At 56.5% G+C, this 17,833-nt stretch overlaps 9 protein-coding genes across 9 annotated transcripts; 2 read left to right on the forward strand and 7 right to left on the reverse strand.

Annotated features, from left to right (window-relative positions):
- Positions 1-682: 682 nt before the first annotated feature.
- Positions 683-1,944, reverse strand: DCS_07506 (uncharacterized protein; the record flags this gene model as incomplete). Its single annotated transcript, XM_040804791.1, has 4 exons — positions 683-811; positions 901-1,599; positions 1,661-1,758; positions 1,842-1,944. 4 exons carry the CDS (start codon positions 1,942-1,944, stop codon positions 683-685), a joined length of 1,029 nt encoding a protein of 342 aa, XP_040654895.1.
- Positions 1,945-2,498: 554 nt separating this feature from the next.
- DCS_07507 (ATP synthase subunit alpha, mitochondrial) lies at positions 2,499-4,697 on the reverse strand (the record flags this gene model as incomplete). Its single annotated transcript, XM_040804792.1, has 6 exons — positions 2,499-2,762; positions 2,819-3,805; positions 3,869-3,989; positions 4,047-4,103; positions 4,249-4,409; positions 4,626-4,697. 6 exons carry the CDS (start codon positions 4,695-4,697, stop codon positions 2,499-2,501), a joined length of 1,662 nt encoding a protein of 553 aa, XP_040654896.1.
- Positions 4,698-5,281: 584 nt separating this feature from the next.
- On the reverse strand, positions 5,282-5,959 carry DCS_07508 (uncharacterized protein; the record flags this gene model as incomplete). The annotated part of the gene is made up of 1 exon (XM_040804793.1): positions 5,282-5,959. The coding sequence occupies one exon, from the start codon at positions 5,957-5,959 to the stop codon at positions 5,282-5,284; it is 678 nt and encodes a 225-aa protein (XP_040654897.1).
- Positions 5,960-6,670: 711 nt separating this feature from the next.
- On the reverse strand, positions 6,671-7,310 carry DCS_07509 (60S ribosomal protein L11; the record flags this gene model as incomplete). Its single annotated transcript, XM_040804794.1, has 3 exons — positions 6,671-6,964; positions 7,025-7,107; positions 7,166-7,310. 3 exons carry the CDS (start codon positions 7,308-7,310, stop codon positions 6,671-6,673), a joined length of 522 nt encoding a protein of 173 aa, XP_040654898.1.
- A 566-nt stretch (positions 7,311-7,876) lies between these two features.
- DCS_07510 (small nuclear ribonucleoprotein) lies at positions 7,877-8,611 on the forward strand (the record flags this gene model as incomplete). The annotated part of the gene is made up of 4 exons (XM_040804795.1): positions 7,877-7,906; positions 7,960-8,247; positions 8,313-8,403; positions 8,460-8,611. 4 exons carry the CDS (start codon positions 7,877-7,879, stop codon positions 8,609-8,611), a joined length of 561 nt encoding a protein of 186 aa, XP_040654899.1.
- A 686-nt stretch (positions 8,612-9,297) lies between these two features.
- DCS_07511 (uncharacterized protein) lies at positions 9,298-10,235 on the reverse strand (the record flags this gene model as incomplete). Its single annotated transcript, XM_040804796.1, has 3 exons — positions 9,298-9,375; positions 9,440-10,031; positions 10,087-10,235. 3 exons carry the CDS (start codon positions 10,233-10,235, stop codon positions 9,298-9,300), a joined length of 819 nt encoding a protein of 272 aa, XP_040654900.1.
- A 1,216-nt stretch (positions 10,236-11,451) lies between these two features.
- On the reverse strand, positions 11,452-12,639 carry DCS_07512 (thioredoxin; the record flags this gene model as incomplete). Its single annotated transcript, XM_040804797.1, has 3 exons — positions 11,452-11,787; positions 11,855-12,417; positions 12,558-12,639. 3 exons carry the CDS (start codon positions 12,637-12,639, stop codon positions 11,452-11,454), a joined length of 981 nt encoding a protein of 326 aa, XP_040654901.1.
- A 1,926-nt stretch (positions 12,640-14,565) lies between these two features.
- On the forward strand, positions 14,566-16,008 carry DCS_07513 (uncharacterized protein; the record flags this gene model as incomplete). Its single annotated transcript, XM_040804798.1, has 3 exons — positions 14,566-14,895; positions 14,942-15,335; positions 15,398-16,008. 3 exons carry the CDS (start codon positions 14,566-14,568, stop codon positions 16,006-16,008), a joined length of 1,335 nt encoding a protein of 444 aa, XP_040654902.1.
- Positions 16,009-16,407: 399 nt separating this feature from the next.
- DCS_07514 (uncharacterized protein) lies at positions 16,408-17,005 on the reverse strand (the record flags this gene model as incomplete). Its single annotated transcript, XM_040804799.1, has 2 exons — positions 16,408-16,946; positions 17,002-17,005. The coding sequence occupies 2 exons, from the start codon at positions 17,003-17,005 to the stop codon at positions 16,408-16,410; spliced, it is 543 nt and encodes a 180-aa protein (XP_040654903.1).
- Positions 17,006-17,833: the final 828 nt, after the last annotated feature.

The raw sequence follows: 17,833 nt of genomic DNA on the forward strand, positions 1-17,833 counted from the left end.
TGCGCCCTTTGCGATGGTGGCACACGCAGCTTCTCTATGGCTCTGCAGTGTCGAGAATCGACGTCCTCGACATTCAGCTTGGCGTTGTCACCTATGCAGTCACCCGCCGCTCGGCGCAGCCGGGCTCGCTTTTCTGAGTCGTCGACCGTCTGCTTGCACCAGGATGCCAACGGAGAGCGAGGTTTAGCTGTGTTTGAATCGATGTCGGTGCCGACCTGGACGAACGACTTCTGCCACCACCGGCTTGATGGGACGGACAATAGAGGAATAGACCGGACTAGAGGGATGCGGCCTCATTCATCTGCCTCATGTATCACCATGAGGAAATACTGGAAAGCTGTACGTGGCGATGGAGCAAGTGCTGTGGCGACAAGATCGAGACTGGCCGTTCACACTTGTTATGGGGCAATAGATATCCTTGTCGCCTCATATCGTAGCTGTGGGTGAAGGCTTATCTCCAATCTTCGAAACTAACTATTTTCCAACCCTCTTGTCTAGAGATCTCCGAGCGTCCGAGAGCGAGCTTGCAGTCGTTTCTCCTCGACTTTGATTGTGCTCGTTCGCTACGTCAAGTTCAGAGACAAGCATTAAACCCCAAATTTGGAACTGAGGTCCGTCTTCCAAACATGAGCAAGAGATTTCCGGCATCCAATAGACCATCAACGGTTCGAGGATGCGTGCTTTACAGCCTTGAAGCAACGTCCTCATCCGCCTCTCCGAACAGCGTCATGAATGCATTGTGGATCTCTTCGGTTAGGTCACTCGCCTGCAGGCTGCGTCCCTTCTTGAGAAATGCCAGTCGAGAGCACTCCTGGAGGGAAGTTAGCGAGCTCACCCACAGCCAACTGTTGGGTAGATAGCCTTCATCATCGAGGAACGAGACGGCATGGCATGGCTTACTCTCGTGATGGCACTCCCGCCAAAGGCCGCCAAACCCACCAGCTCTTCCGCAGCCAGCGGGTCATCACCAACATCCCACAGTCGATCCATATACGCCTTCCTCCAGCCCAGGAACGTCGCCACCGTTCCTGTCAGCGTATCTCCCTGTCCACCGCTCCGCTTCCTACCTCCCTCTAAATCATCCGTCAACGTCGTCGTTCCATTTGAGATGAAATCATTGGCACCTTTCTGGATGATTGTGACACCACCCAACGCCTTTGCCAGTGCCTCCACTCTGCCCGTGTCGCCTATGTTTCCTGGATCCTCGAGCTTAAGCCCATCCCACAAGCGGCCAAACTCTACAACGTTTGGCGTGAGGATCGCGCCAACGTATCCCTTAATAAGCCCCGGGTTCTTTTGCACAATCTGCAGGGCATCTGCATCCAAAACGATGGGCATGTCCCTGCCTCGGGCGGCGTGGACAACGCGCGCCACCGTGTCCTGCATGAGGGAGTCTCTCCCCAACCCAGGGCCAACGACGAGGACGTGAAAGCGAGGTAGCATTTCAATAATTTTCGCTGAAATGTGACCTGGATCCGTGTCCGGTGTTCCAGTATCCATCTGAGAGGGGGAGGACTGGCGCATGAGCGGATGAACCATCAAGTTTGGCGAATATGTCTTGATGACCGCTCCGGCCGCGGGAGTGCAAATAATATGAGACTACAACGCCGAGCCGTCAGTCGCACCCGTTCCGACAAAATGAGGACCATCACCCACGCACCATATCGCAGCCCAATCTCGCGCTCGCCATGGCAGAGAAATACGGCGCGCCAGTGTAATCCTCGCTTCCTCCTATCACCGCCACCCTTCCCAGTTGTCCTGCGCAAAGTTAGGCTGTCAATCAATTCTTCGGTGAAATACCAGGAATTTCGATATTCGGGGAGTTGGCACGAATTACGAACCCTTGTGGAACTTTTCCAGCATCGGCGGAATCATCCGCCTCGCCCTTTTAAGCACCTCTCTCGTTGCGGCAGACATTTGGACGGTTGAGTCCTCGGCCAGCATCGCGGGATCGCAGATTGGTAGATATGTTGAGAGCTGACGGGGGGAGGCGGCAGCAGCGACGCGCTAACTAAGCACAAAAGAGTATGGCAGTTGGTCAGACCTGGTTGCAACCAATTCTGTAAGTTGCAAGCCCGTTGATTCAGGACGATTCTCGCGACGGTGGTTGCATGTCGGGTCGGCAGAGGTCAAGTTGGTAGGTTGAAGCAGACGTGGAGAAACTGGAGCTGTCCATGTCGTATGATGTCACGGAAACCGGCACAACGATCCTGCGAACTCTCCGCTCGCAGCAGCATTCTCGGTGCGCCTCCCTTGCAGCAGCGAGACGAACAGTGGTATTTAGAACAAAAGAAACGCGGGTGTTCATTGAGTAATGAGCTCTATTTTTACATGTGGTGGCGATTGGCGCATCTCCCAGTGTCACCTATCGCTCCATCAGGTGCACCCCTCGGCTATTCCCTCCGCTTCAAGAGACAAGAACAGCTACAAAATTTCGGTATAGACAGCATTCCAAACGGCCCGATCTTCATGTTGCTCGAGGCGATGTGACAAGATTCTTAGCCCAAGAAGCTCTTGATGAAGGACTGGGTGACCTCCTTCAGGCGACCTTCAGTCTCCTTGCTGAGAGCGCCCTCCTTCTCGATGACGCTCAGGAGGTCGGACTCGTTGGCCTTGAGGTGGGCAAGATAGTCAGACTCCCACTGCAGGATCTTGCCCACGGGGACGGTGTCGAGGTAACCGTTGACACCAGCGAAGATGAGGGGAACCATCTCGTTGACGGCCATGGGGGAGTACTGCTTCTGCTTGAGGAGCTCGGTCAACTAGATTGGCGTCAGTCATGGCTACTCCACAGCGTCGGGCAACTCTAGCAACTTACGCGCTCACCACGAGCAAGGGTCTGCTTGGTGGAGGCATCCAGATCGGAACCGAACTGAGCAAAGGCGGCAACTTCACGGTACTGGGCCAAGAAAAGCTTGAGGGAGCCGGCGACTTGCTTCATGGCCTTGAGCTGAGCGGCGGAACCGACACGAGAGACAGACAGACCGACGTTGATGGCAGGTCGGACACCCTTGTAGAACAGCTCGGACTCGAGGAAGATCTGGCCGTCGGTGATGGAAATGACGTTGGTGGGAATGTAAGCAGAAACGTCACCGCCCTGGGTCTCGATGATAGGCAGGGCGGTCATGGAACCGCCGCCGTGGTCATTGTTGAGCTTGGCAGCACGCTCGAGCAGGCGAGAGTGCAGGTAGAAGACGTCACCGGGGTAGGCCTCACGACCGGGGGGGCGACGGAGAAGGAGGGACATCTGACGATAGGCGACGGCCTGCTTGGAAAGATCGTCGTAGATGATGAGGGAGTGGCGGCCGTTGTCGCGGAACCACTCACCGATGGAGGCACCGGTGAAGGGAGCAATGTACTGCAGAGGGGCGGCCTCGGAGGCAGTGGCGGCGACGACGATGGAGTACTTCATGGCGTCGTTCTCCTCGAGCGTCTTGACGAGCTGGGCAACGGTGGATCGCTTCTGGCCGACGGCGACGTAGACGCAGTAGAGCTTCTTGTCCTCGTCGCTGCCGTTGTTCCATCGCTTCTGGTTGAGGATGGTGTCGAGGGCGACGGCAGTCTTGCCGGTCTGACGATCGCCAATGATCAACTCACGCTGGCCTCGGCCAATGGGAACCATGGCATCGACCGACTTGAAGCCGGTCTGCACGGGCTGGTTGACAGACTTGCGAGGCAGAATGCCGGGGGCCTTGAGCTGGGCACGGCGCTTCTCCTTGCAGTTGATGGGGCCCTTGCCGTCGATGGGGTTACCCAGAGCATCGACAACACGACCCAACATCTCGGGGCCAACAGGGACATCGACCTAGGCTCGTGTCAGCAATCTTCAGGATCGACGACGATCAGGGCTAGGCTGGCTTGAACGTACAATCTCGCCGGTACGCTTGACGGTCTCGCCCTCCTTGACCAGACGATCGGAACCGAACAACACAACACCGACCTGGCCAGCCTCAAGGTTCATGCACATTCCCTTGACACCGGAGGCGAACCTAGACGCTCGATTAGATTTTGGTTCCGAGCAAGCATGATTCCGTCGCATTACTTACTCGACCAGCTCCTCAGCCTGGACATTGGCCAGACCGTGAACACGGGCGATACCATCACTGTGGCACCATGTCAGCACTTTTTCTAGCTTCATCAACCGCCAGAGCGGCAACGGCGCGGCGCGAGGGGAGGGAAGGGTGTTGAATGTGTGGCCAGGTTGGATTGGCGCTTGGGGCGGGTCGTCGTAGCTTGAGCTCCACATACCCGACGGAAAGGACGCGGCCAGTCTCAGCAAGACCGGACTCCTCCTGGACACCTCGAATTCGCTGCTCGAGAATGGAAGAGACCTCGGTCGGCGAGGCCTTGGTCTCGGTGGCGTAGGTTCGGGCCTGGATGTTCATGGCGGCGGGTGCGGCATTTCGGACCTGCAAAAATCAAGTTAGCCGAAGTCCCGACGGCAAATCGTGGCAGCGTAGCGAGCCATTGATGCGCCCCAAGGCTCAAATATTTCCAGGCATGGTGCTCAACTGATACTCGGGTACGATCCGATGGCTCAATTGAGCTTGCCACCTATTTCTTGATGGATGCGGACGCTTTTCGATTGGGTTGGTCGCTTGCTCGAAACACTTGAGGACACTCACCGCGGCAACCCTGCCGGCCGCAGAGACGGCGCCCACGGCGCGTGTGGACTGTCGGAGGGCGTTCCGGAACATGGTAAGGAGATGTCTGAAGGATGTAGATGAAAGGAGAAGCAATTGCAGCCACGTGCAACTGGGGAGAGGGGAGATTGGGGCTTGTGGTGCTGCCTTTGCAGGAGAGCGAATGGAGTTTTTCGGGAGGGACAGTGACAGGAGCAGAGTCTGTGAGGGAGAAGGTGGAGCCATCAGCCGCCAATAACCAATCAGAATTGCCATACGAGTTTGCCAGCAGTCCCGAGGCCCTATGCTCTGACTGGATGGATGCCTTAGCAATGTGGCTCACTCGCCAGGCTGGCGCATTTTTGGGCCTGAGGAATCTGCCTCTGATAACTCTGCTCCGTACTCTGTGCACACACCAACCCAGGAATGGACGACACTACAGCACGGTGCCAAACATTTCATTTCAAAGATACTAATAACTAGTGCAGTGCAACAAGAAAACGGAGATGCTTTCTCGGCACAATTCTTTTGCCACCTAGTTGTGCAAGGAGACGTATGGGCGATGAGAAGCAATGAAATCACACCTCCGCAAGGTCTTCTGACAAGAGATCTTGCCTCCCTGTGATCGTCGCTCACGATTGCAGGTTCAATCCCGCAGACTACCCAGAGCAAGATATTAATGCCGCCGTCGAGGCCGACTCAATGTCCTTCTGCAAGATCCTGATTAATGACGCCACAGCTATGACTTGCCATGGTTCTCCAAATTCGCCCGTCACTCCTCGGCCGACAAACTTGAACGCTCCCGCCTTGGTCCAGTTCTTCCCCCACCTGGCGTGGCTTGCCACCGCGACAATCTCCTCATCGCCTCCCAGCCGGACGAGCTTGTACCCTGACGAAGCCTCGTTAAGATCTTTTACTTCGTTGCAGCGGCTGCTGCGCCACTGGAATCTCTCAGGGAGTGCGCCTGGTTTGATGAAGGTTGCAAATGTATATGCCGTGGACCACCTGTGGCAATGACTGCGAATCTCCTCGTGCATCATTTCTTCTCCTGGTCGGGCCGCCAGCTGGATCCTGTCGTGGCGGCTAATATCATTGCCGAATAGAATCACAGCCATGGGCTCTGCCTCAATCGTCGGTCCATTGTAGAGAATAAGCTGGACGCGGCACGCGTTGGGAACAGAAACAAGGTGGGTGGGATTTGACTTGTCCTCCGCTAAGAAGAACTTCGTGCTGGTTCTGCCGGTATGCCAAATGTAGAATTTGCGTGGGAGGTTCACATTGGTGAAAATTGCCTTGCCCAGGCGTGCCTCGATGTTCCTCGATTCGGCCGAACCCATTGTGCAGTTTGAATAGGATGCCTTCCAGGCGATTCAACGATTACTCGTTCTTCAAGATATTCATAAATCCACTGGTTGGTTTTCTAAGTACTTAATATGGATTTCATAGCAGATACGGGAAAGTATATCGGTTTATAGAGGAAACATACTGATAGTATAGGATTGCTACATGCTGTGCAGTCGAACGAATACGCGTATTGCTTAGGGGCAGTGTCATTGGGCTTGCTTTAACCAAGCCGCCAGTTTTGTGGCTCGGACATCAGCCTCGCAGTCCACTCGCTGCGAGCTTGGGATGGATGTGCATCATTGGTCCATCAGGCAGCAACCAGCAACACATAAGCATCGCTTCCGCATTAAGGCACAATTGAGTCTCCTCCTGCCTCTGCATCGGTGGTACTTCGGTGCATGACGTGGACAGATGGAAACAATTCATACGAGCGATTTTGTGCCATCCGCCAGTAGTAAATGTCGAGTCGTCCTCGAGGCATACCGGAGATACTGTAGAGGTACATCGAGCGTATGCCGACAAGGGGTTCACATTAATGGGGCAGACATTATGGAAGCCGGCTGGGGCGCCGGTCGGTCTCTGAGGCCGTGGCTGGACTCAATTGCAGTCCGAGCTCATGAAAAGGCAGCAGATATACATGACCGCCTAATATTTTCCCAAAATATTCGCCGTAACCATCCGTAAAGAAAAACCCCCGAAGCCGCTTATCGGACAATGCCGTCGAAGCGAGACTTGAACCACTTGACGGTCTCGTCGCGCTTGATGCGGTGGTTGGCACCGATCTTGCTCTTCATGCGTCGTCGGCGGGTGACACGCTCGCCAGGTCGGGTCATGCAGCAGTAGAAGTCCATGCCGTAAATGCCGATAGAGGGGTCGTACTTGATGCCGAGATCGATGTGCTCGCTGATACCGAAACCGAAGTTGCCAGTCTCGGAGAAGTTGCGCTTCCGCAGCTCGTACTCCTTGACCTTGAGGCCACGCTCCAGAATCTCCTCGGCCTGCGAGACAGGTCAGATATTGGACAATGCATCGTGCAACGAGTCTTGGGCGCAAATTACCTTGGGGCCTCGGACGGTGACGTGGACGGCAATCTTCTCGTTACGTCGGATACCAAAGGTACGGACGGTGTAACGGGCCTTGCCTGGGTGAGGGGTTAGAGATGATGCTTTCGTATGTGAACGGTGAGCAGCGCAACGTACTGTAAACGGGAGTCTGACCCGACAGCTGCTCAAGCACCTTGGCGGCACGGGTGAGCCTGTCACCAGATTCGCCGACGGAAATGTTCAGAACAAGCTTCTGAATCTTGAGCTCCCGCATGGGGTTGCTGGTCTTCTCGGACGCCATGGCTTCGGTGTAGGTCGACGGGGTGGTTGATGCGTCGAAGTTGTCGGGATGCGGTTGTACGGGCAAAAGTTTTGTGAAGCGCTCGAAAATTTGAGGGTTCGCCTGCCCTCAAGCTAGCACTGGAGACGCCTCACAAAAAGCGGGTCCAATGGTTTCCATAAATGGACTAGCGCAAGTTTCGGTACATTCAGCATGTACCTCGTTTTTCAGCCTTCTGCATCAGGCTCCACGAAATTTAGACCTCTCACGCATTGCAGCATGCGACTGAGCTCCTACTAACCACTCCTCTTACTCCTCGACTCGCCAATCCCCTCAGTTCAGTCTCGGCAGGTTTGCCACACGTCTTTCAAAATGTCGAACAAGCAAGGAAAGATGGTATGAGAGATTGCTCCTCTGAGACGCGCCCCCCCCCCCTTCTTTGCCACGAGGGAAATGCTAACCGCACGCGTTTCTCCAGATTGGCTATGTACGTGGTTCTCTCACGATGGATCTTCACCGAGGAGCTTTGGCTGACATGTGATTAGATCAACTGGCGGATGCGCGTCATTACGGTTGAAAACCGCCAGATGACTGGCCAGATGCTCGCTTTCGACAAGGTACGCGTTGACCGAGCATGACACGCCCCGTTGACGGCTAACGTTTCACTCAGCATATGAACCTCGTCCTCGCCGACACGGAAGAGTTCCGGGTCGTGAAGCGCAAAAACAAATCAGGCGCCCCGGGAACCGACCAGATCGTCCAATCTGAGGAGAAACGCACGCTAGGACTGACGATTGTCCGCGGCACCAACATCATGTCGGTGTCTGTCGAATCTCCTCCTCCTGCCGATCCCAGCGCAAGACTGGGGAAAAGCACGACTGGCATATCGTCGACCCTTGCCGCCGGTCCGGGCGTTGCCAAACCAGCCGGTCGTGGAGCTCCCCCAACCTCTCTAGCCGTGAGCGCCCCTTCCTCCACACTCACTCCCCCGCAGATTCGGATTCCGAGGCTGACAATGTGCAGGGCCCTGCTGCTGGTGTTGGAAGTGGTGCTCCTCCTGCAGGATTCCCTGGTTTCCCAGGCGCAGCCCCTGCTGCTCCCTTCGGACGTGGTGGTAGGCTACACTCCCCGTCGGCCACTCTCTGGTATGCGAGTTCTGACGTGCACCAGGACCTCCTCCTGGGTTTCCGGGCCAGTGGCCGCCTCCAGGTTTCCCTGCCGACTTTCGACCCCCTGGCGCTGGTTTCCCTGGTGCGCCTGGCGGTCCCCCCGGTGGTCCTCCAGGTGGTCCTCCTGGTTTCAACCCACCTCCTCGCAGATAATTGGCCTTGATTTCTTTGGCGCTCGGCGGTTTGGAATTTTTGCGCTTGCCCCATGACGACACACTTCGCCACTGGCGAAGATCTGGCATATTTCTGTCCTCGTAAAAAAGAGAGTCACAGGGCCCCGGCACGTCGGGGTGTGAGGGTGTGCAGGCATGATGGACGGGGTCAAAATGTATGTGAGATTTTCTTACAGCAGCAACGGCAGTGGCTACGACGTTGACACGGATGATGAAGACGGCCGAGGCAAGCAAGCGGTCGCCTCGTTCGTCGTGGGTGCCAGTCATGGCTACGAGGACGTCCATCCTTGCCACAGTTGGTCAACCAATCGACAGTGTACCACAATGGGGCAACGGCAGTTATTGAGGGTTTTGCCCGCACGATAACATGGTCACAGCACCCTCATAGTTGCTAGTTTAGAGGCCCAAATAGACTGACTGCCTCGCCCTCATTGGTATCTCCGTCCACGGACGTATAGTGCTGTGTGAAGGCTTCTAGGTTGCTGCAAACCTCTGCCTGTTACTAACGAGAAGGCGGACCCTGGGTCATGCCGAGAAACTGGACCGTTCATGGGGTGGATATGCAATTAACTTTCGCGAGATAAAAAACGCAGGAGGCAGTCAACGCCAAGCTCCATTGGACTGTCTTTTTTTTCTTTTTTTTTTCGTTGGCATCATGTCCTTGATTTACGCACTCACCACGTGGCTGAACACTCTGGCAGCCAGTTGACTCAATAGCCTCGCTTTATCGTCCTGCGGAAGCTCCTACACCCAGTGTCAGCAGATGGTTGTGCCAGGTGCTATCGAAGACGTATGTCCTCCATCGTACCTGGAAGACGGCATATACGCTCTTTCCCTTGGCATCTCGGACGGCACCGAGCCTGTTGCCGGCGACGGCGCCAGCGACCAGGCCGGGAACGTTGGCGACTATGAAGCCAAGTGCGCCGCCGCTCAGGCCACCAACGACGCTCCAGAACTTGCTCGTGGGGCGATTTGTGCCGTCGTCCTCGGCGAGGCCCTCCTCGCGCATCATCTCCTCGAACACATCGCTGAATTGGGCGTTCTCGGTCTGGCGGCGATCGCCCTGGGGAGGACCACCGGAGCGGTTGGAGAAAAAGTTCCAGGCCCAGGAGAAGGCATTGGCGCCCCCGGATCCAGGGCCGGCACCCTGTGTTGGTATCTCCTCGTCGGCGGTGTCGTCGTCGTACTCTGCGAAGGGGTCATCATCTGCCGGCGGCGTCGCCTTTGTGCTTTTGCGGCTGGAGCCTGGGAAGAGTTTGCGCTGTGCGTCGTATTCGCGCCGGCGGCCGGTGTCGGAGAGGGTGTAGTATGCGTCGTTGATGAGCTGGAACTTGCGTGTGCGAGCAGGGCGTTCGGGAGAGTTGATGGGGACTCGATCGGGGTGAGATTTCAGCGCGGCGCTGGATGGTTGCGTTAGCGACCGGTGCGGGAGATACGTTTCCTCTTTGGACGTACCGCTTGTAGGCATCTCGAACCTGCTGTGCCGTCGCACTCTCTCCGATGTCGAGGATCGCATCTGGGCGGGGGGGGGAGGAGATCAGACGACTATCAGCAACGAAGGTCATGACAGGCTTACAGTAATCGGGCGGGGCGCCTGTCGCCATCGTGAACGACGGCCTAGATTATTTTACGATAGGTAGTTGCGTACTATCGCTGATTCGTAGGTGCAGTTCGCAGAATGCAAGAGTATAATGTTGGACAACTTGAATCCTAGTAAAAGAACATGAGCGTGTGGAAGCGGGATCGGCTGACAACGTCATCGTTACTCAGAGTGGGCCCTGCACCACGCTTGCCAATCTGAGATCCAGATCTACCAGGAACAAATTCCACCGCCGACACCAGATATCACACACTCCCAATACATGAAAATACTGCGTCCCGTATACCATGGCGTGTCTTTGACGCCTTGTCCTTCCCATGAGTTCTGTCTTGGTTGCTGCTCAACTTCATTTCAACTAGGTGTACATATGGCAATGATCACAAGACCAAGCCGAAACAATTGCATCATTGCGGCAGTCACGTGTCGCCCATGAAGAATGTATTATACCCTTAGCTATAGTTATCCGTACAATAGTAAATCATAACAAACCGCAGACGTTATTATTATTGTTTGCCTCGATGCTGACATAGACATCGTCAATTGTGTCGAGTCGAGTACGGAGAAGATACTGTCCTGTAGGGTAGCGGCCGGCCACCACAATTCGCATGACTAATCGAGCCGACTTTTGTGGGCCCTTTCGGTCGAAATAAAACTTTTGTCGTCCAGCAGCAGCGAAGCTTTTTCCTTTTCTCTTTTCTTCTTCGTGCGGCTGGCATAACATGAAAATTTATCCCGTGTTGCTCGAATCCCGTCTCCAATGGATACACATCGCAGCGTCAGTTATGCCCCAGATCAATACCCAATTGCAACCTGGACTTTTCACTACATGGCGTTTGTGTCTGTCGCACTTCTGCCGCGGTGAAGAGACCGGACATTTTCGCGCCTCGTTGAATCGAGCACAACGTGGAGGAGACAAACGGAGATGCCAAGCTCTGCCGCTTTCATGTTGCTTCCATCTCGCGATAGCACGCCGGGGCTGCCGGAGCATGTATACCGTCGTGAATCATACTGTCTACTGGCGCGTGCGCAACGTCCACTCGTAGCAATCAATGCCAGCCCAACTCCATCGCTAGCCGCTCGCCCGGGCAACCGCTCTCGTGCTTGGTCGCAACGGCCGTCGTCTGCGTCCAATGCTGCGTAGTATCGTATACTTGGGTGGTTTAGAACGAGTATCGGCCGCCTCGGCCGCCTCGGCCGCCCCGTGGCAAGACTCTTGCTCTCTATTCGTCCTCGCCAACCTTTTGCAGCTTGCCCATCTCTCGCCGGGCGCCGGCCTCGCCAACGAGCCGAAGGCGATCGAGGCGGACTGCCTGTGCACCGTCGCTGCCCTTTTGGACGTACACGATGAGCGTTGTCGTCTTCTGGAACTTGACAAAGCGGAGGCCGATATTGGCGGTGCCATCGGCGTTCCAATCCGTCGGCTGCAACGTGATGACCTGGGTGGGCTCCGAATCGTCCGCCTCGCCAAAATCCATGTTTTGCGGGCGGTTGATGTACAGGTGAACAACCTCGGGCCTCGATACGTCGTCCTGGCCTGCGGGAGGAATCGACGTGAGCTGTGCGGCAAAGTCAGCAGTCCATCCTCACCCACACCCTTGCGGCGCCCGAGGGCCTGCTCCCTACCTGCAGCGTGTGGAGCTTGACGGAACCCTGGAAGGGAATGAAGAGAAGGAGCTGATCGTCGGCTCCGCTCTGCACCCAATCCTTCTTCTCGGCCGAGTCCTTGGCCCTGACGAGAGCGCTGGGTTTGGACGTTTCAAACAGGACCTTGACGGGACCGGCATCTTCGTCGGCGTTGAGAAGCTCGCAGTTGCGGACCTCTACCTGGTCCGAGATGTCCATGTACCCTCTGGGGAGCTCGGCACCCTTCCACGGCTCGCCACTGCCGTTGCCGCCGACGCCGCCGACGCCGCCGACGCCGCCGCCGAGGGACTTGACTTCGGCGACGAGTTCCTGAACGACATTCTGCAGCTCACTGGGGTTGGCTCCCTGGATCCCCTTCATCATCTTGCCATCGCGGAAGAGGAGGAAAGTCGGGAGGGCGGAGATCTGGTACTCGGACGCGATGTCCTTGTTGCTGTCGGTATTGACCTTGACAAAAGCCACGCCAGGGCGAGAGAGGGTGTCGGCGAGCGATTCGAAGAGGGGAGCAATCTGCTTGCAAGGACCGCACCAGTCGGCATAGACTGGGGGGGATGGGCGTCAGCCTGTGCAGAGTCGCCATGCGAGGCGCCGTTGCGCAGGAGCATCTCGAGAATGAGTGGCCCTACTCATCGCGCAGCATGGCGGGGCCGGGGGGGGGGGGGGGAGGGGGCGGGCGTCTCACAGTCGGCAACGACGATTTTGGAGGACTGAAGAGTCTTGGTAAACTGCTCCTTGGAGCTGATGGTAATGAGGGACTTTGCCATGGCTTCGGAACCTGCACCCCGCGAGGACTGGATGTGATGCAGCGAACGTGCAGAAGTGAGGATGGTTCAGCACTGGCGCTTCCGCGAGAAGAGGGAGGAGGGGCTGCGGGGCAGCGCCACTGATGGTTGTACCTGCGGAGAGCAAGCACTGTAATCATGCTCGGACTTGTATGGAGTAGCACGGAGCAGCACAGAGTAGCACGGAGTTCAGGTACTACCGAACTAACAGGAGACGTACGGAGTACAAGTAAGTAGGGGAATGAACATGGCATACGCGTACTACTGTAATTAACACCTCGAGGTACTCCGTACTCGGTACTCGTAATGGCAAATTTGGACTGCCATCCCGCCTACTAGGTGCGGTTACGTGTGGGTGTATGCTAGATGTATGCTTGCTTACGCCCTTCAGGTCCAGAAGAAGGCACCAGAGCACCACGGCACCTAGTACTAACACGCCTACGGCAGGTACCGCGCTCTTAGCATGACCAACCCTGCCGTTCCTGGCAGCTGAAATTGGTTTCCACCCCAAACATACCTAGTACTTATTATAAGCAGTCAACCAGGCATGCCGAATTGGACAACGAATACGATGGCCTTTACCTGGAGCCCAGTATGAAGCGTATGCACACCTACAGTAGTCGTAGGACGTATAGGAGCCAAATGAGCCGTAGGTGGGAACGATATGCCTATTCATTGTGAGGAAATAAGTACTAGTTGTATTAGGTATTCCGGAGCGATACTTGGTATTATAACGTACTTATTGTACTCCGTACGTACTGGTACTTCGCTACGGCACCTGAAGTAAATAAGAACTTGCTGCACGGAGTAAGTACTCCGTACTTATTATTTGGTCAATACTCCGTACTCCGTACTGTACAGTACGAAGTAATTATTACTTACTGAAGTAATTACTTACTTACCTAGGTAAATACTTGGTAATTAATTATTACTTGAGGTAGTATTCTTACGGACTTACTTGTACAGAGTACGTACAGTACTACACCTACTCCGTACTTACAATAGTCATACCGAATACATGTATCCGTACAGTAAACTTACAAGCCGCCAACCATTACTTGCACAGCAGGGACGGGACGGTGGTAGAGAATCTGCAGATAAGCACCCTCGTGGGCAGAATCGGCGCGCTGACACTCTTCCCACCCGCATCGTCGAAAGGCTGACAATAGAAATGAGACTGGACAGCACTGGCTTCCGGGGCAGAGTACCCGATATTGGTATCCAGTACTCCGTATCTAGTCGTCGTATCCACGTGCATCGCCCGCAGTCGTGCTCACAATCTTACTTGTCCCCCGTACTCTGCACGTCGAGGAACTGATACATGCAAGTACCGTGCTATTACTCGTATCCGCACTCAGTTGGTCATCACACACGGGTCCATCTCACCTTGCCCACCCGTATAAGGAGTACCTCCCTGCTACCTACTACCTAATACGATCACCCACACAGTAGGTAGGTAGGTAGGTATCCGGTACTACCTACTACCTACGGCTTAACCGATATTGATTGCCCTAGGTTCACCTTGCACAGGCCCTCCTCCTTCTGCCGGCTCGTCTTGTCCACCATCGACCAGCTCCCCTTTGCCCTTCGCCGTCGGTGTTCGCCAAGGGAGCGAGCCGCGTGCAAAGGCCGACCCTACCGGTAGCTGGACTCTCTGCCATGGCCCTGGCACCGGTCACGCTTGCAACCAGAGCCAGAACCAAGCCGGGGCGAGTGACTTCGCCTGCATGGTTCTCCACGGCAACGAGTCACTGCTAGCATCGGGGTGATGCGCACCCTGGGCCTAATGCTATTCTTGGCTTGCGGAGGCCAGGTTCAAGGTTGCTTCTTCTGCGAGCACCCGCACCGCCCGAGCAGCTTCGGCTTCCCACCTTGGCACCTCCCCGAATCCAGCCGAAAAGCGAGAAGATGCCTCGGGCCTCTCTGGACGGGCGAGGTCGCAAAGCGTTGGACAGCTTGCAGGAGGAGAGATGCAAGATGATGCAGCCGCGAAAGACACACGCCGACAATCTTCGGGAAGCCTCGCCGCCCAAGACGAACCCGTGGCAGCGCATCAAGGTCGTACCCCCGGAGCGCGACGAGCCGGCAGCGCCTTTGAGCGGGCCGAAAACGCCGAGCTCCGAGACCGAAGCGAGCGAGGAGACGGTCGAGACGGCGGAGCTGGGGCCGGAATCGCCAACGGCAACTAGTTTGCGCCACGAGGAGCTTCGAGACGAGGGGCCGCCGCCCCGCGGAGAGGTGAACTCGACGGGAAAGGCGCCCACCTCAGCATGTCTTTGGGAAGAGTCGCCGCGGCGGATTCGAGCCGGGGTTGAATTTGGAGTGGGAGTCGGCGCTGGCGCCGGAGAAAGGCATGGCAACAGTATCAGGGCCCATCTCTTTCGCCCGTTCGCTGACCTCTGATGGCAGCATTTGGAACCACCCGTTTGGATCGGACGTCGTGGTGCACACGAACCACGGGACCTATTTTCTGCACCGCAGCATTCTCGCCAGCAACTCGGCCTGGTTTCGGGAGCGGTTGCCGGCCCCATCTTCGGTACGGCCGACGCGTGGCCCCATGGAACAGTTCGCGAGACTCGCTGACGCCAGCCTGAAACAGGACGGTGCCCCCGTCGAGGTTTCCATCCAGGACGACGGACCGCTCACTTCACACTGTCTCAAGTTCTTCTACACCGGGAGTGCGTGCGAAGGGCGATCCCCGATGCCCACGGTGACCGCCATGCTGACGGGCGCTACGTAGAGATGGACGCGTGCGAACCCGCGACCGACAGGCCGCAGGACATCACCTACGTGCCCTTGTGCGCCCTGCATTACATACACGCCGTGGGATTGCAGGCGACGTCGATAGCGGCCCACGTCACCCGCATCCTGAACCGGTCCTCCAAGAGCTGGGGACAGCACCTCGAAGTCTTCTGCAAACGCCACCTCCTCGGCCCCGAACAAGGTTGGCAGTTTGCCTTCCACCTGGGGAATGCTCTCGATGCCGCCTTCGGACACCCCGACCGCGATGCCCTCGGGCCCCTGCGACTGGCGCTGGCCGGTTTCCTGGATGCCGTGATGCCCCTGATTGCGAGGCAGCCGAATGTGATCAACCTGCTGTCGACACCCACGTGGAAGCGCTTCTCACCCGAAATCACCGACGAAATTGCCGAATTCCGACGGCGGCGAGGATACTACCGTTGGTCGGATGGCGTACTGCCGGACGAGGAAGCCATCGGGGCCATCTGGCGGAGATGCGAGGACGCTGGAGGCATTCACGATCCGCTGGCCTTTCGAATGACGCAGATTCGCCTCGTCGACGGCGACGAACCAAGCCAAGGGCAGGCAGGTGCTCCACTCGGAGACGCGTAGGGCTCCGCACAGGCTCGGCGTCTCCTTGACGGGACTCGGGGCGAAAGGACGGATGTTGGGAGGGAAGTTGGGACAGAGGTTAGGACGGAGCAATGGTCGACTCCATTTTGGACTCGGCGCTCGGCGTGATTTTTTTTTTTTACACTACTCAACATGTCTTATATAGCGTGGTGCAAGTGCAGGTTGCGAGGGCAATAACGATGGAAACATTTGATGGAATTATGGCCAAGATTCCCGATATGTCAAGGACGGGGGCGCACTGAAAGGTGACATGTACAAGCGCTGCACAGCAGCAAAGCAAGGCTAGCCGAACTCGTCCCACATTCGCGGTCCCTAATCCCCCCTCTCAGCGCGGAACTCGTGTGATTTCATGTCCACATTTACACATTATTGGTGTGATTATCGGTCACGCTGCTCGCGCGTCCGGTAATGATCGTCAATGCTGACGGTGATGCGGTCTCTCTCGTCCTCGACGAGCCTCCTCCGGGGCGGAACATGCTCCAGTCTCCTCGGCGCCTCGACGTAGCGGTAGGTGTCGTATCTGGGCTCGACGCGAACGGGGACGGGAACGGGAACGGGAACGAAGCGCTCGCGCTCGACGTATACCTCCCGGTCGTGATCTGTGCTGCGGCGATGACTCCTGCTCCGGGAGCGGCTCGACTTGCAGGAGTGATCCGAGGGCTCGACGTCGACGGCGATGACCTCGATCGGCGGCTCCGGTGGCGGCAGCGCAGGGAGGGCAGGAGGCGGAGGGGGCGTCGGGCACGGCGCGGGCACGGGCTCGACAATGATGGGGCAAGGAGGAGGAGGATTCGGAGGAGATTCCTTGCACGGCGGCGGGATGACGCGGGTGATGCGGCGACGGGTGAGGTACGTGTCCGGCTCGGGGTGTTGGAGGTAGAGGCGCTTCTTGGAAGGGCCCTTGTATTCCTTGCTTCCTGATGCGACCGTCAGCGGTGGCCATGGTGGGTGAGCTCGGCATCGTGGACGAACCCATGGTGACGTCGGGCACGTTCCTGGCACGATGGGAAGCGCAGCGGATGCAGAGCTCCCGAGAAGAAACGCCGCGTTCGCGTTGGAGGGAAGCGGAGACGGGGTGAGGAGGAGGAGGAGGACGGAGGACGAGCGATGGGCGTGTATTACAAGTATGTATATCCTCGAAGCAGGATCAGGTTCTGGAGGGGAGACGTCATCATGTGAGCTCTGCCTTGGCGGCCTGCACAGCCTTGGCGGAGTGGTCCGATGACGTGAGCGTCAGCGCCCAAGGCGGCCAGTTGGGCGTTTCGTGCGACGACTTGCATGTAAGTACTTATGCATGTGCCTAAGTACAGTAATAGTTGTACAGTAATAGTTGTACATGTACTCCGTACTCCGTACAATCCTACTCTGTAGTGGTAAGTCCTTGCATGTAAATACCCCTGCCGTGCGCTGGGCACCTCCTCCGTACAGCAATAGTTGTGTTTGCACCTAGCTGTGCACATCAGTATTAATACTTGTACAGTAAGTACATGCATGTACGGAGTACAAGTACATGTAAGTAAGTACTGTACGGGACGGAGTACTCGAGTACAAATGCCCACACGGTCGTAAGTACGGAGTAAGTAATACCTACTTACTTACAATATGCAGTATTAGGTGTCCTTTTGCAGTTCGTGATGTGCACAAGCGGGCACAGCTCATGATGCGCCCGCTTTCCGCGCACCATGTTCGAGGAAGACAGTTCCAAAGGTGCTCGAAAGTGCTCCTGTTCCGCTCCGTATGTCGCCCACGATTCGCCGGCTTCGGAGCGAGAAAAATCCTGGTTGGGATGCTTCGTCACGGGCAA

Source organism: Drechmeria coniospora, chromosome 03 (genome assembly GCF_001625195.1).
Source record: "Drechmeria coniospora strain ARSEF 6962 chromosome 03, whole genome shotgun sequence".
Classification (NCBI taxonomy): Eukaryota; Fungi; Ascomycota; class Sordariomycetes; order Hypocreales; family Ophiocordycipitaceae; genus Drechmeria; species Drechmeria coniospora.